Source organism: Spermophilus citellus, assembly GCF_964194105.1.
Source record: "Spermophilus citellus genome assembly, chromosome: 12".
Taxonomy (NCBI): Eukaryota; Metazoa; Chordata; class Mammalia; order Rodentia; family Sciuridae; genus Spermophilus; species Spermophilus citellus.
In genome coordinates, this window is record NC_138198.1 from 75613618 (window position 1) to 75631365 (window position 17748).

Sequence of the window (17748 nt, forward strand, 5' to 3'; positions counted from 1 at the left end):
ACACAGGCTGAAATTTCTATGACAAATGCAGGCAGAACCCATGATGGCTGAAAGAACAAGGGGTTCTTAAAAAATAAAAGAAGGTGGAGGGGCTTAATGTGCAGGAAGGGACTTTTGTCACGTCAGAGCTTGGAAGTATTTTGTACACTGAATCTCAGTCAAAAAGTAGAGTCGACTCTGTGGCCTTCCAACAGTTCATTCCTGCTTTGGCAGTGCTGTGTGCCATATGTATGATGATATATGCCTGTCTTATGTTTTGGCCTAAGATGTGCCAAATGTGCCACTGTACGCAATGCATATTCAAAACCATTTGTGTGTGTGTGTTTGTGTGTGTGTGTGTGTGGCGCAATTGAGTGTACACTCAGTTCTGATAATACCAGTTTCCAGATAATACTATTTTGTAGTTTTACCTATACAACAAGTAGGGATTTGTTTTTCATGGGAGTAACAGGGGTGATGTGTGTTCTGTGATTTCATTACAGAAGATGTAGCCTTTTTTTTCTTAAGCATTGAACCCAGGGGCACTTTTCCACTGATCGACACCCCAGCCCTTTTTATTTTTATTTTGAAACAAGATATCAGTAAGTTGCCAAGGCTGGCATCAATCTTGTGATCTTCCTGCCTCAGCCTTCTGAGTCGCTGGGATTATACAGGTTTGTGCCCCTGAGCCCAGCTTAGACTTTCAATACTAAGTCAGTCTCTATATTAAATTTTAGCATTGGAAATTTGATCAGTCTCCTTATCAAAAGCACCTTAATTACCAACATTGTTGTTTATAGCTTTCTGAGAGCTAGACAATGTGAGGTGTTTTTACCTTATTTCATGCAGTAACTCTGTACATGTGATACTATCTCCAGTTTATAATGAGAGTCGTGAAGTACAAACAGGTTGGATGACTTCTCTAACAACACATTGCTAGTTAGTTGTAGCGTTGGGAATATTGGAAAAGCAAACTTGTACGGGCTAAGAATGTCCCTTTTATAAATGTATGTAAGTACTGTGAGATAAATTATAATTTCTAGATAATTTAGACCTGCAAATAAATCACATGTTCACTATTTTGTTGAAGAACTTAGAGACCAGGAAAAAGTTCCCCACTCCTAGTTTAACAGAACACTCCAGATGGTCATTGCTAACTTGATTGAGTAAGAATGTAGTAGAATAATTATTGATTGAGCTCCATGGTTTTCTGAAAAGCAGATTGCTCATGGAATTAAAGAAAGAGCTAGCAATATATGTGTCATCTAGATATGTGATCTCTGCCCCTCATGTCAGCCCTCTGTGAATATGCTGCCTGGGTCACACTTGGGATTAGCGCTTAGCCTGAAAGATCCCATTAAGCCCTGCCCCTATGGGAATGAACGGATTCTTGCAGAAGTGATGCGGATAATGGACTTTCCACTATGCTTATTAAACTTGGCATTGAATGTACACTGGAGACAAAGTGTAAAGTGGCAGTAGATATCCACAGGGCAGCTGGTGCCATGTCTTGCTTCTGGGGCCTTTGGCTCTAGCTCTGTTTTAAAGGCCTTGTGGACTCCTTTGTCACAGATCAGATGCCATCACCTTTTGTTCCTGGGTTTGACCACAGCATCTTGGTAGTTTCCAAGGGTAAATTTAAAAACACACAAACAAACCCACTGTCCACTTAAACATCAGGGCAATGTTCAAAAAAAATTTTTTTTTCTTTAAATCAAGAATTTGATAGAGAAAAAGAAAAGCCCAGAGCAAGATGATTTACACCGAGTCCAAGTGTCTGATTGGGCTCACACTCTGGTCAGAGAAGTGTGGTGAGCTCTTCAGGGGTCCTGTACTTGAGGTAGGCAGCGGTGTGATCATTTAGAAATAAAATTCTGACTGACCTTTAGCAATGAGGAAAATAGAAAAGCATTCAGTGAGGAAAATCGGTTCCGGTAGGAAGTAATGGGTGTGGGGGAGGGAGGAAGGAGAGCATTTGCTTCAAGATTAATCCAAGATAACTTACATAAGGAGAAATCCTTTCCTGGAATTGGTGCCAGTAGGTTGAATTCCTGCTGTTTCAGGGCCCTTCGTCAGGGCAGTAAAAAGGGTGAACTGTTTCCTGTCCTCAGTGAGCAGAAATAAAAGTCAACCATTTAAGAACACCAGTTCCAAAGGAAAATCAGTCGTGTGTTTGAGGAAGAGATGCTATGGAAAGCATGAACTCCTTGTAGTATTTTGTCCCCTGAATTAAGGCACAGAAGTATCAGTTTTCCTGAAAGTTCTCAGTATCATTCTGAGTATTTTCTCATATTAACAGGGGTGGTCTAAGGCAAAGCCAGTAGAGAAGGGGGCTTTGTTGTTCATTAGTTTTTCTGTTTTCACAATGAATGTGTACAGAAATGTATGCATAAATTCTAAGGGAGCCCTAAGGATATCCACACCCTCTGATGTAGGCTGTCCCTCCTCTTCCTGAGAAGTAGGCACTGCTGATTAACTCCAGCTCTCAGGCAGAACATCTTGCTCTTCCTCCTTCATGCTGTGCGGCTTCAGATGGGTAATGGTAACCCATCTTCCAAGGTTAGAATATTGCTTTTAATCTGTGCCTTTTGAGAGCTGATTCATAGCTTTGTGAGACTGAAGAAATAAAACAAGTTCTGTTATGTAGTCTTGTGCAAGATACAGTACAATCTGTGTTCCTGCTTTTGCACTCATTAACTTAAGCACAGATTAAGAAACGATTTGCTGGCACTCAAACATGGAGAAAACACTCATTTCAGAAAAGGCACTGCCAAGTGTAGCTGTCTCCATGTTGGGTCCTCTCCTGGGTTTAGTTCTGCGTATTTATGCCTGTCAATCACAGGAAAGGTGTTAATGCTCTTGCTCTTTAGAAAAGAGGAGATCTAGACATTTATTTATATCCCTGTGTTGATTCTTTAGTCTTGTAGCAGGATCTTGAGAAAAAGCCATGTGTCCCAGCTCTACAAAGGGGAAGTTTTTCTTCTTAAATAAACAAAAGTCAACAAACTTTCAATATTTCTGTTTTTCACAAGCGTGCATATTTCATTCATAGCTTTAAATGTAAGTTAGTATTTTGTGGGTTTTTTTTTTTCCTCCAGAGTTTGATGACTTGCTGTTTCTCATTTGAATCTTTTTATTGTAGCATTTGACTGGTTTACCATTTCTTGAGGCCTTACATTTCTCAAGAAAATCTCTTAGAAAGGATGTTTTAGAGTTTTAAGCATGTGGACATAGGTAAACCAATTGTATCTTAATGTAACTATGAGAGTTTATACCAAAGGCCTAAAAAATACTGAGTTGGACCTAGGCAAAATCTGAAGAAGGTACATGTATTGTCACAAAAAAAAAAAAAAAAATGTCAAATTCCTTTAGAGTTCTCACATTTCAATTTTTTTTTAAACTTTTAAGCATAGTTTAACTTAAGATGTAACTTTCAACTGTTCTTGAATGAGTGACCTGGGGAATCTTACAAAATGCAGATACCTGGGGCTCAACTTCAGAAATGTGATTGAATTGACCTGACACACAAGACCTGGTGCATGTTCTAAATGCTCCCAGGATCCGCTGTTGAAAACCACTAGTTTAAAATGCTGCCTGCATGTCATTGGTTATGACATGCTAGTGGAAAACAATTTACATAAAGTTTCATCAAATAACTGTTGGAATCTCTTCATGGCATTTGACCAAAAATAAAACTCAGTGAAAGATAAAGCACAGGCAGTCACAGTGCCACTGAAAAGTCCTTACAGTCAGGGATCAGAGGCAAGTGTGGAGAGTCCACTGTGATACAGACAGATATGGAAACTGCTGTTGTGGTGCTATAGATTCAAAGTGCTGTCAGGTATAAAGGCGCTCTCTCATGGGTCTGGGAGGACAGGACATGCATTGAAGAAGTAACTCTGGAGAAGCCTCTGGAAGGATGAGGGGGACTTGGCAGGCAAAAGCCCGGCAGAGCATCTTGGTGCTTTCAGGGCACTAGTACAGATGACATCTGAGATGGGATTAAACACATCCAACCTGTTTAAATCCATGAGTTCATAGTGATGTTTTAGAATAAAAATACTCAACTGGAGACTTGGAAGGGTGCTAGAGCCCCAACTTGTTACCATGAAAATGGAGACAAGAGACAGAAGCAAGCATTTATCTGGACTGTGGGTAGATGAATAGATCTGACAAAGTATCTCTTTATAACTATACTCTAGCTAATAAAGAGGAAGGTGTGGTTAGTATCAGGATATCACCATGTTGCCCTGGAGCCACTGGATCTGGGGCAGTGATCATCAGCGACAGCTATTATCGCAACAAAGGCAATCTCTCACTTTGTGCCTCCTGGTGAAATGACACAAAAACAGGCCCCAGTCTCATCAAGCCTCTAGATTTAACTAGCAATGTACAGAAAATGTGGGAGACTGGGAACAAATTAAATTGTACCATGCAGATGCAAATAGCCAAGTCTAGAATGAAGGAGCTCTGCCTGCAGTGACCTCATTTCTTAGATAAGTTAATTTCGAGGGGAAAATCAAGGTAAATGGAGAAGCTGCATACCACAGTTTGGTTTTTCTGAAAAATAATGTTTTAAGTTTTTGTTTATGCATGATAAAAGTAAAATCACTTGGAGTTTAATTTATATTTTTATCTATTTGATAAATTATTGACAACTTAAGAAATTATTGCTTTTATTGCATTCTTTCTTTATCTCTTTTTTTTTTAATTTAGTAGACTTTACTTTTTTGAGTAGTTTTAGGTTTACAGAAAAATTATGCTGAAGGTACAGAGTTCCCATGTACCGTTCCTTCCAGTGTTCTTTATTTTTAGCATTTTATATTAGTGGGGTATATTTCTTATACTTGATGAGCCAACATTGATATATTATCATTAACTAAAGCTCATAGTTTACATTACAGTTTATTCCTGGTGTTGTTGTGTTCTGTCGGTTTTGAAAAATACATAATGACATGTAGCCAACATTACAGTATCATACAAAGTAGTTCAGCTGCCCTAAAAATGCCCACTGCACCTCTTATTCATCCCATCCTACCCTCTAATCTCTGGCAACCATTGATCTTTTTTATTATCACCATACTTTGCCCTTTCCAAAATGTCATATAGTTAGAATCATGCAATATGTGAGCTTTTCCGATTCTTTTTTCACTTAGCAATATGCATTTAAGTTTCTTTTGTGTCTTTTCATGGCTTGACAGCTCATTTCTTTTTATGCACTGCTAGATGTACCAGGTTGTGTTTCCATTTACCTTTCAAAGAATATCTTAGTTGTTTCCAGGTTTTGTCAATTATGAATAAAGCCGCTATAAACATTTGTATGCAGGTTTTTGTTTGGACATACATTTCAACTCATTTCCGTAAATACCAGGGAATATGATTGCTGAATCATATGGTAAAAGTAGGCTTAAACTAGCAAGAAACTACCAAACTGTCTTCCAAAGTAGTTGTACCATTTTGTATTCCTACTAGAAACGAAAGTTCCTATTGTTCCACATCCACATTGGCCTTTGGTGGTATTTTCTTTGGAGTTTAGCCCTTCTGATAGGTGTAGAATGGTATGATTGTTTTACTATGTAGTTTCCTAATGACATAGGATGTTGGGCAGCTTTTTATTTTCGCTTATTTGCTATATATATATATATTTTTTTCATTCATTCTTTGGTTAAATGTCATTTCAAATTATTTTACCCATTTTTTTTAAAGTAAATGGTCATTTTCTTATTGTTGAATTTTGGTCATCAGTTCTTGGTCAGATTTGTTTGACAAATATTTTCTCTCAGTATGTGACTTTTCATTCTCTTCATTTTCAATATTCATTCATTCTCCAAACACCAAATTGCATGTCAATTTGGAAAATTTAAATTAAAGAAAAATTCTTTTTAAAAAACTTTTTAAATTGTAAATGGACACAATAACATTATTTATTTATGTTTTTATGTGGTGCTGAGGATCAAACCCAGTGCCTCACACATGCTAGGCAAATGCTCTACCACTGAACTACAACCTCAGCCCCTAAAGAAAAATGCTAATAGTCAAGAATGAAGCTTATTTACATTGCTTGGGAGTGTGCTGTTTTTAAGATAAAGCCCTCCAGATTGTTAGGTTGTAATATCCTCATTTACTATACAAGAAAGAGAAATACAGGTGGTCGGGGGAAATTCCAGGAAGCGAGCAGGCCACCTTTGGCTTGTCACTCCAGGAAAGTAAAACTGTCTTTTCTGGATGATTGCCTAGTAAAAGTATATGTGAACTGGGGATGCCCTTGAGCCAAAGATGACTTAACTCACCAGAAACCACAAGACTGAAAACTCTTAGTTTTATCTGGTTAGGTAAATTATCCATTCAGATTACTTCTGTCGTTTTTTGACTCATGGGTATATATAGCCATTATATCTAATTAGTAGTAAGATAGATACTTAGATTTGATCACTTATCAAGTGATATCTTTGAGAACTGTAATATTTAATGTAATTTCTCCAAATTTTCCAATCTGGATATTGAGCTTTAGTCATAAGGTTATTATCTGTAGGTACCTGCAGATGTCAACAACTAGAAATACTTGACTTCCAAAGCTAGGAGAAAACCATCTGAGTTAGAAGAGTAGAGAAATGTTTAGAGTTGGGAGAGATTGCAGAGGGGATCCATTCCAGGGCTAGAAAGTGGGTTTCAAGAGATGCTCTATCTCCATCCATTGGCAGAATTTTTGTCATTGCTATGTGCAGAAGGGTACCAAAGCCCCATCTGGACTCCTGGGAAAAGAGTACTCTTATCCACTAATAGTTTGCCATCAGCAAGACCCAGTTATAGTCTTGAACCCATACTCTGCTTGCTCTACAGAGTCTTACATCCTTGTTCAAAGAAGAGAAAATGGAGACTCAAATGACTTAACAGCCTTTTTCCGAAGTCACCCACCTAGTTGGTAGCTATGCTAATGTTTAATAGGAATATCATTGTTTCCAGTCCATAATAGGCTTCTACAGTAGATTCTAGACAACTTATCTGGGTTCTGTGGGCCAGAAAAAAAGTATCTCCAGTATAAGGAATGGACCACTCTGTCATTTTCTTAAGGACTATAGGATTCAAATGTTTAAAATACTCAGTAAGAAAGGATATGGTCTATTTCAGAGAGCACTGAGTCTTTAACAGAAATCAAATTCTGGGAAACAGGAAAAATAGGAGTCATCCTACTAGTCTCTGCTTGAGCTAATCCATGTTACCTGTTAGGCAAAAGGAAGAATAGACCAGAAGACAGCTAATTGAAATTGATGACCAGGTTTGCCTGTGACACATTCAGAAAAAATTCTTGTTTTGAAGGCTGGCTCTGATCCGGAGGTTCAGAGGAGGTGTAGAATCAAGCAAAGCCTTGTGAAATTGTTGTATTTGCATTTGGTTTTGGTTTACTCACTGAGAAAGTACGTGGGCAGTTGTGTGTGTGTGTGTGTGTATGCGCACGGGCACCCGTGTGCATGCATAAGTAATGGTGTTCTAGCTGAAGCAATTAGATAGTAAGCAGGTGACATTTGAAGAAAGAGCATGTTCAACATTCTTAGCAATCAGGGAAATGCAAATCAAAATTATACTGAGATTTCATTTTATTCCAGTTAGAATGGCAATCATTGAGAATACAGATAACAATAATTGCTGGTGTGAATGAAGGGTAAAAGTACACTTATCCATTGCTGGTGGAATTGCAAATTGGGACAACCATTTTGGAAAGCAGTATGGAGATTCCACAGAAGACTAGGAATGGAAACTACATAGACCCACTATCCCACTCCTTGGTATGTATCCAAAATAACTAAAATCATCATGCTTTTGTAATTCATGCATACCAATGTTTATAGCAGCAAAATTCACAATAGCCAAGTTATGCAACCAGCTTAAGTGCCCATTGACAGATGAATGGATAAAGAAATTGTGGTATATATACACAGTGGAGTTTTATTCAGCCATAAAGAAGAATGAAATTATGTCATTTGCTGATAAATGGATGGAACTAGAGAACATCCGGATAACCCACTTGAATCTAATGTATGAAATATGATATGTCAAGAGCTTTGTAATGTTTTAAACAACCAATAAAAAAATAAAAATAAAAGAAAGTCAAAGATTGAATATTTTTTTCTCATTAGTAGAAGCTGGGGGTAGGTATAAAAAAGAGGATCTCATAAAAATAGAAGGGGTGCCAATAGAGTAAAGGAAAGGAATCAAGAGGGAGGGAGAAGAGGATGACATGAGGAAGAATTGGAGAATGAATGAAATCTATAAAATTATGCTGTGTCCACATATGAATATACTACAGTGAATCCTGTTTATTTTTAATATTTATTTTTTAGGTGTAGATGGACACAACACAATGCCTTTATTTTTTTATGTGGTGCTGAGGATCCAACCTGAGTCCTGTCCGAGCTAGGCAAGCGCTCTATCTCTGAGCCACGATCCCAGCCCCGTGAATCCTGTTTTTACACACACACACACACACACACACACACACACACACAGTGCACTAAGATGATAATAATAATGATAGAAGAGAGATCAGTAGAGTAGAGCAAGTGAATGGGGGCCTTCCCATGCACTTTTGAATTCAATTGGTATGCATGTATCACAAAAGCATGATGATTTTAGTTATTTTGGATGAATACCAAGGAGTGGGATAGTTGGGTCATATGTAATTTCCATTCCTAGTCTTCTGTGGAATCTCCATACTGCTTTCCAAAATGGTTGTCCCAATTTGCAATTCCACCAGCAATGGATAAGTGTACCTTTCCCCCTCCATTCACACCAGCAATTATTGTTATCTGTATTCTTAATGATTGCCATCTCATCAGTAGAGTAGAGCAGGTGAAGGCGGGGAAGGGAAGGTGCTAGGGAATGAGATGGATAAAGTTGTTATATGCATGTACAAATATAAGAATCCCACTATAATGTATGATTATGAGGTACCAATAAATAATAATAATAATAATAATAGAGATATGGAAGTAAAGGAGAAGAAGAAGTCAGAGTAGAATGTGTTAATACTAAATCAGTTCATTGGTATCTCCAGGACTTGTATTCATGGCTCCTACAGAAAACGTGCATTATAACACGCTCTGCATTTAACAGTCTGCCATTTATCAGTCACTGGGCCATAATAATGACTGACATTCATGGAAGGCATGATATATGCCAATAGTGGACTTTGAATACATTATTTTAATGTCAGCCATTCCGAAGAAGTATGTGATGTCCTTGCCTGCTTTATAGTGGGGAAACAGAGGTTCACATTAACTGCAAGGGAATACTGAAGATTCAAATCCAGGTTTGATCTGATTCTAAAGCTACCACCCATAGCCATTAGCATAATACTGCCTTCTCATCCAGCTTCTCTGAACCTCTGTTCTTATCTATGAACTGTAGATAATACCTAGAAAAGCACTGGAAGAACCAGATTTTGTGAAAACTTTATAAAAATTTGTCAAGTACTACTCTGAAATAACTTGTTGGCCTGGGGTTGTGGCTCAGTGATAGAGTGCTCACCTAGCATGTGTGAGGCACTGCGTTCAATTCTCAGCACCACATATAAATAAATAAAATAAAGGTGCATTGAACAACTAAAAAAGATTTTTTTAAAAGAAAGAAAATAACTTGGTATTGTTTATAAATAAGGATTTAAACCATGAAGGAGCATTTCATTGTTATATCATTTATTCATAGCCAATGAGCAATGTTATGTAGTTTTGCTAACAAGTTATTTATTTTCATCCTTTATGGGAGTTTTTTTTTTCAAATGCATCATTGATTATTTAGCTAGCTACAATTTAGGCTTTGCTCTCCTATCATAAATGTATCCTTTTCCCTAAACAGTCATGCTTGAGGGGACTGAGTAATTAACTTTCAAAATAATTACAGTCGCACAGTAATAGATACCACCTACAGGTCTTTTGAATGCTCATTATTTTGGCATGAACATAGTTTATCAATTTTCATATGTCTCATTGTTAACATATTAAATCTTAAGGACAAATTTGCTGAGCATATTAGATGTAAAATATTAGTACCACACAACCAAAAAGGAAACTTAGCTTAATTGTTGCCAGTTAATCCAACGCAGACTTCAAAGCCACGTTTAAAGACCTTTGAAGCAGTAGATCAATTAAGGGGATGGATTTTCCCACTATGAGTACATTTCCCCTTCTCCATTCATAGGACTATTTGATGGTCCAAAATATAGCAGAGATATCTAGATCTTCTGTTTATATAGGATAATTAAAATCTTGAAACCTAATGAATGTTTTATGATGTTTAATAAGAAGTATTTGTTCTCACAGAAATTAAGAGAAATTTGAACACCCTACTGAAATTCATGGCACAAAACCAGAAATTAACTAATTAACTTAGTCTAATGGACTTTAGAAAATGACCCTTCGACTTTCTGAGTAAGGATTGGAATAGAAAGTTCTAAACGAGGTTCTGCCTAAAACAGGAAGCAGGGCTGATGTTTCTGGGCTTGGAATCTTACAGCCTGGGGGGAGCGCAGGTGGGGCATCCAAAACATGGCCATTGTGGATCGTCTTTCACCATCAGGATTTTTATATTTCACAGAATATTTGAGGCTTCCGAGCATCATATCATCTCTGTTTAGGAATCACTTCCCATCCTAGTTTTTCTGTTTTTCATCCTTGAGTTATTTATGGCTCCTGTACTCAGTAACACCATTGACGTTTGGTTTTACTCTTTTGTCTGTTGGGGTCAGCTTTTATAAGTCGAGGCCCCCCCTTTGTAGGTAGCCTTTTTATTCAACAGGAGATGATGGTGTAAACACACGTGAACAGTATCAGCACACAGCGTCTGAAGTTTTACCAAGTTTTATTGGTTCCAATTGGGAGAACTTCCTTGTGGATGTTGACTTGTTTTTCTGTTGTTTCCATAGAAACGCTCCAGAGGGCAAGTGCTGTTTGACAAAGTGTGTGAACACCTGAACCTGCTAGAAAAGGACTACTTTGGCCTCACATATCGAGATGCTGAAAATCAGAAGGTGAGAGAGAAGAGCAGTGCGAACTGTTGTGGCTTGAATTGCTCCCCCAGGAAAATCCAGAAGGGTGGATCACTTTCGCCACCCTCCCTCACACGCCTACTTTTATGACTTAGCATCCCCCAAATACTGTTCCTCACCCCTTTTCTTCATGAAAGAAATCCTGGCCAGCTTCCTTTGTTCTTGAATATCTTGAAAACAGTAAGTCAGCTCTTCTGTTTTTCATCCTTGAGTTATTTATGGCTCCAGCAAAGTATTTTATTTGGTGCTTTTTTAGATAATATATATTTCAGTGGAATATTTGAGCCCAAGAAATACAAACACCTTGATTCTTATGAAGAAAACGTGTTCTTGCCCCCAAATTCTATAAAGATATTACAGTTGTGGCATAAACTGTTGGAGCAGTTTACTATTGGGGCTCCTGTCTTCCTCTTGATTCATCTTCTTATATTTTCATTTTCTTACCAAATCCAAATAGGAGGTGGTGCATTTGCTAACCTGACACCTGTAGTTTCATAAGTTCTTAATATTTAAGGCAATACCTCTGTAGGTGCTTACACCTGAGGAAAGTCATCTATTTAAAACTTTTCCCCACAACTACCTGAAAAATAAGGAGAAGATTGTTTCCATTGTACTAGTGCTAAAAACTAAGTCACATAAGTTTTGCTCATAGATGTTGCTTACCATTGTGGTGTATCTTGAGTCAGACTCATTCTTACAGAATTTATTAGACAGTGTCTGACTTCATTATTAAACATCTGACTTCTCTGATGAGGAAGACAGACCACTGATCTCAAACAAGTGTTCATTTGTTAGAAAAGGTTTAAGAAGATGCCTAAGCATCTGTGATGATATAAGTCACTAACGTAGAAGTGAATGTCTAGAGCCAGTGGGTGTCAGGATATGTAAATCTTTTAATTTATTTTGGAAACTTGTTTGAATTCTGATCTTCTCCCATTTTTTGCCCTTCTGTGTCTGTGCTAGCAGAGATCCCTGAAGGTAATGGTTGTAAAAGAAAAATGTCAAGCATGAAGGGCACATGTGTGTATTTTCTCCTTAGACCAGTGTCCAGACCCTCACAGGGCAGGGCCAGGTGGAGGCCGCCAGAATTTAGGGAAGGGTAGGGAAAGCATTGTGGGAATGTCTGTATCAAAGCAACATTAAATCACCTTTATTCTTCTCTGATTCCAATTCATAATGTCATTTCCTTTGCAGAATTGGTTGGACCCTGCTAAGGAAATTAAAAAACAGATTCGAAGTAAGTTCTTTTGTATTATTTTACGTGGCAAGGTAAAGATATTTAAAAGAGCTGGTTAATCTGAATTGGTAGCTCATACCCAAGTGGCCAATGTGAATAGAGGTTTTTGAAAGACAGATTACAAGTTCACATTTGATCTGGCACATTGATCCAGCTCAGACAGAACCCATTTTTTTGTCATTATAACTCAAATTAAAATAACTTTGACACTTGATCTATTCCTCTGCCTGTACACCCGTGTGAAATGTATGATTTAATCATGTCATGCTCCATTGGCAGTTAATCATTAAAAGTTCCAAATTTAATTATTAATGTTGTATTAAGCCTAATTGTCACAAACACTTAAAAACCAGGCTAAAAGCAGTAGTCACTTGATACATTAAAGATGGAATAAGAATTCAGAATGAAGTTTATTGTCTGGTGACAACCTCTTTTCTTAGTCCCTGAAAATGAATTAATAAATATATATTTCCCAAAAAAAGAGAAATATATATTTTAATGAATATATAAAAAAATTCCCTGAGCACATCTCAAAATTGAAACATAAGTGGCCAATAAGCCAAATGCTAAATCTAATGACCAAATGCATTTTAACCTGAGAAATCATTTTCCATCTGTTTGGATTAACAAAGATTTTAAAAGTTTAATATGTTTAATAATAACTGCACTGACTACTAAGAACCCAACGGGTAGAAGTATAAACTGGTGCAACCTCCCAAGGGAGCAGTTTGTCAGTATTTATTAAAATTTAAAATGTACCTACTCCTTGACCTTCCATTTTACTTGAAGAAATCAATTCAGCATATGTGTTAGAGAAAAAACTGCAAGTGTGTACACAAGTGAAAGTTCATTATAGTGCTGTTTGCAGTAGCAGGAAACTTAAGGCAAGTTAAATACCCATTTATAAAGATGATTAAATCAATCAGGGAATAATCATAGACAGATGTCTTTGGTCTTATTAGTGAAAATCAGGTTGAAAATCGTATCTGTAATATAATCACATTTGCTTTTTAAAAGTTATGCATATATAGAGCCGGGTGCAGTAGCACACACCTGCTGTTTGGGAGGCAGAGGCAGGAAGATCACAAGTTTAAGGCCAGCCTCAGCAACTTAGTGAGGCCCTAAGTAACCTAATGAGATGCTGTCTGATTAAAAATCAAAAGGACTGGGCAATGAAATGAATCAGATAAACTTTCCTATGTTCATATATGAATATACCACAGTGAAGCTTCACATCATGTACAACCGTAGGAGTAGGGTCCTAATTAGAATAAAATATATTCCATGTATGTATAATATGTCCAAATATACTCTACTGTCATATATAGACGATATATGTATATAACAAATTAATAAAAAAACATAATGCACATAGGAAAAATGGGGTACTGATAATAAAGCTCTCCTGAGTTTAGTCCTCAATACCAAAAATCAAAAATAAAATGTTATGCTTATATAGAAGCATGGGATATTTGTAGAAAGCATGACAGATTAACAGTAATTATCTCCAGGAATGGCCTGCACTATAGAGACTTGAGAAAAAGGAGGTTTGCTAGTTTTATTTTTTAACATTCTCTATAGCTATTACTTTTGCCATAAGCATGGAAAATCTTTATTGTAAATAGCTACTTATTTTTTTAAAAAATGGTTCATATTTTTATCAATAAAACTAAGTATAATTAGCTTAATTATCCTGAATAACTAATTCAAGTTGAAGAATAAAGAATAAATTTAAGATCAAATAATTAATGGGAATATCCTTCCATTTTAAGTTTTCAAAGAGTTTACTGTTAAAAGAGAGGAAAATACTTCTTAATGCCTTTGAAAGTCCTGAGATATAAAAATAACCCAAGTACTAATAAAAAAATTGGTAATGAGCAGTTAGAAATGGTTTGATTTTAGATAACATCCCTCCAAAAGTCACTGTCTTCTAGATGTTAGAGAATCTGTTGATTATTTATACAATTCAACATCATTTACCGTATTCTGAAGAGAGATTCAATGTATCCACTGATCAATTAGTTGGATGGAAATAGTTTGAGATGGAAGACAGGAATATCTACTGTTGATAAATAGATCAAAACACTTTTTTCTTGTTCCAAGGAATCCTAATAAAAATTTTATGATGACAGATTGTTCTAAAGGTTTTATATGGCATTATTAAAAGCAGATGTGAAGAACATATATCATAGTGTTTTGCATATTGTTATCTTGTATACATCTAACTAATAAAATGTCGAGCTGATTAGTAATTGCAAAGTGCTTTGAAAATATGTAAAATGCTCAAGAATAAGTTGTAATACTGTTACAAGAAAGGTGGTATAAACTTTTTTGCATATTGTTAGTAGAATTTCTTTTTCCCCCTTACTTTTCCATTTATGCTGTCTCCTGTCTTCTTGAGACACAAAATTTAAAAAGATAATCTAAGTATGAAATGTAAAGGATATTTTTTTCATCATGCAGGTTAGGAAGTCATGTGAATCATAAATTTAAAAAAAATATGTTGCAAGAGAGGAGCAAAGGAAATTGGAAGTTATTAAGAGTATAATTTAGTATTTTTTTTCTATCTTCTTGTTTCCTATCTACTAAAATGTTCTCTTTCCACAAAATTTCTTCCCACCAGAGCAGAGAGGTGTTATAATCATTTGCCATCACATGTTTCTTCCCAGAGATGACAAAGGATCCTTTTTTATGCTGTAGGTCCATAGTAGACTCTACATGGAGATCAGTTAGAGAATGGAGATCAATCTGATATACATTTTAAGTTACAAATTTATGATACATGGTAAATTTTAAAACCAAAAAGTTTGTTCTTAATAAAAAAACAAAAAACTCTAACTCTAGTCATGTTTAATGCATGCCAGATCTTAAAACCTCTAAAAATACTATATTTTTTTATCATAAGTAAAGCATATTTAAAATATGGTAATTTTATGATATAGAATATATGGTCTATAGTAATTTCATGATATAAATGAAATTTTAAGATTTGGCCTGCTTTAGGAGAGTACAATTAGAAATTTTTTGTAAGAATGAACTCCCTTCAATGCATTTTCTGTTTATCATAAATTTGCAATTTAAAAATCCTACATCAGCATTATAGAAATATTCATTTTAATGTGTTCCAGCTGTTTCATTTCCTGTTTCTCACCAGGGCCCTCATCTGAGCAGATGTGGGTCTGCAAGTCACTCATCGCATAAGTGCACCCTCCCGAGTTATTTGTTTCTGCCACTTTCTTTTTAAGGATGTGTATTTGAGCTTTATCTTCTTTGCTCATTAATCCCAGGTTTTATGCCTTATTTCACTGACTTTTTTCTTGATTGGAATGTAGATTGTAGTTTCCATAAACTTTCCCATCATTTCAAAATAATGCCCTGAAAGAAAAGACCTTGTAGTTGCTTGGATTATAACCTTACATTTGGATTTCTTAGTAGTAGTGATTTGCACTGTGGTTCCAAAGTCTACCTCCGTCAAAAGCACAAAAGATATTAATAAAATTATGAGTTCTAGACCATATTCCAAGTCTCAGGAATAAAAATCTCTGTGATAGAGCCTAGAAATAGGCATTTTTAACATGTTATTTCAGTTTCTTTTTAGGCCCACTGTTATTTGCATTGAAAAGGGTTGCTTATGCTTTTATTACTTACTGTTTTCCAACTTAGAATTTTTACCCTGAGTTTATTATAAGATTGTTTTAATTACATTGCCAGACTATTCATTGGAGTCGAGGCATACTTTGAAGTCGATGAAAATTACAAAAGAGCAATAAATCCGTTTCCCATAACTAATCCATTACTTTTAATTTCACTTGAGGGAAAGCCAGCTCTCGTTATGAGTCTTCCTACTGGCAAGCGTTAAAGGGATCTATTTTAGTAGGAAGTGAGCAGGAATCAATAGGAAAGTAAAACCAAATCAGACTAATTTTAGAATAAGAAAAGGATTTTTTTTTTAAGAACAGTGGAAGAAACAACCATTAGAAATATATTTGATTAACAGATATTTTATGGCTTATAATTCTTATAGCCCACATTTGAGTAATATTTTGACTGGTTTACACTATGATATTAACTACCCAATAATATCTGATCCTATGCTAAGTCCTTTATAGTAGAGTTCTTGGCATGTGGAATCTCAAATGTGGTATAAATAGTAGCATCAAGAATAAACTAGAAAGAATAAATGGGTCTGTGTATTTTATGACAGAAACATAGGGTCCTGAAGAAGCTAAGTGTTGCCACGCATACAAGAAACAGTACAAAGAAAGCAGCTAAGAAATATTTAACTTTACTGTACCTTTTTTTTAGAGTGTTGGGAGGTGCTTCTAGGGAAAAAAAATGAAGTTTCCAAAGTCATTTAATTGGGGTGGGGAGAGCATTTGGAAGTCTTGAGAGAGTACCTGAAGCATAAGTGCTGTTCTGTAAGGTCACAGAAGCATGGCTTCAGAGCACACCCATGGATAGAAGCCAGTGAGCCTGGGAAGAGTTTTCTGGTAGTCCATTCGGAACATAAGCAGGGCCGGAGGAACTTCTAATGTGTTTATGGGGTGGAGGGTAAAAATTATTTATAAATAGTGTCACAGAGAAGAAATATTCAAACTTTGGTAAATTAATACATTGAGAAGCCAAAATAACAATATGAATAAGTTAAAGGAGTTTTCACACAGATAAAATAAGAGAAGGAGAAAAGGATGTTTATTCTTATTTATTTTGATAAACCATTCACAATTAAAGATAGTATTGTTGAGATATGGAGCTTAGTTAAGGCTAAATAATGTTTCAAGGATAATGGTAGCCAACACAGACAGTTAGGTACCTGTGAAGGAACATCTCATAGACCCTTTCAGCTGCTGGAGTAGATACTGCAGGATAAAGAGTGGTATTGTAAAGATCTGCCCAAGTCATGGATTAAAGGGGTGTAAAATTGGGTAATGCACGGCCAGGGATGTATTGCATCAAAAATTTTCTTAAATAAAAAAGAACATTTCACAGCCAGCAGAGCAGCCCACTTATGAAAGCAGTATTCACCACAGCAAATCTTTCCATAAAATAAATTGTGTTGACTAGTCCCTTGACATTTATTATAATAGGATCTGACCTGTAACAACACAATGAAGCACAAAGAAAATTGGAATTGGGTCCATAGCCTTGGTATGTGAGCTCTTCAGAAATTCAGAGCAGTAAATCTCGTCATTTCCAGACTTATCTGATAGAGGATTATCCATATCATTCACTTTCCCTCCCCCAACTTCTTCCTGAGGCTTATCTTTGATCCTGGGAAAGAGAGGAAGTTCCGTCAATTTCCTTTCTAGTTAGAAGGACCAGTAAAGGATTTGATAATAGAGAAGATTAGAAATTAGATGAGGTTTCAGTCTTATCCTGTGGATTTCATTTAACAGAGATGTCCTTGTTTTCTATTAGTGATCAAAGCTGCCTGGCTGTTAATGCTGAGTTGAGATGGTTCTAGCTATCAATTAGAATCCTAAGTCTAGGG

General features: G+C 36.1%; 1 protein-coding gene across 12 annotated transcripts in view; it reads left to right on the forward strand.

Moving 5' to 3' along the window:
* EPB41L3 (erythrocyte membrane protein band 4.1 like 3) overlaps window positions 1-17748 on the forward strand; it is a 228250-nt gene that overhangs the window by 165342 nt on the left and 45160 nt on the right. For all 12 annotated transcript variants that reach the window (XM_081263734.1, XM_081263733.1, XM_081263737.1 and 9 more), the window contains exons 4-5: window positions 10898-11002; window positions 12215-12257. In XM_081263734.1, coding sequence (XP_081119860.1) covers window positions 10898-11002; window positions 12215-12257 — 148 coding nt within the window. The remainder of the gene's footprint in view (window positions 1-10897; window positions 11003-12214; window positions 12258-17748) is intronic.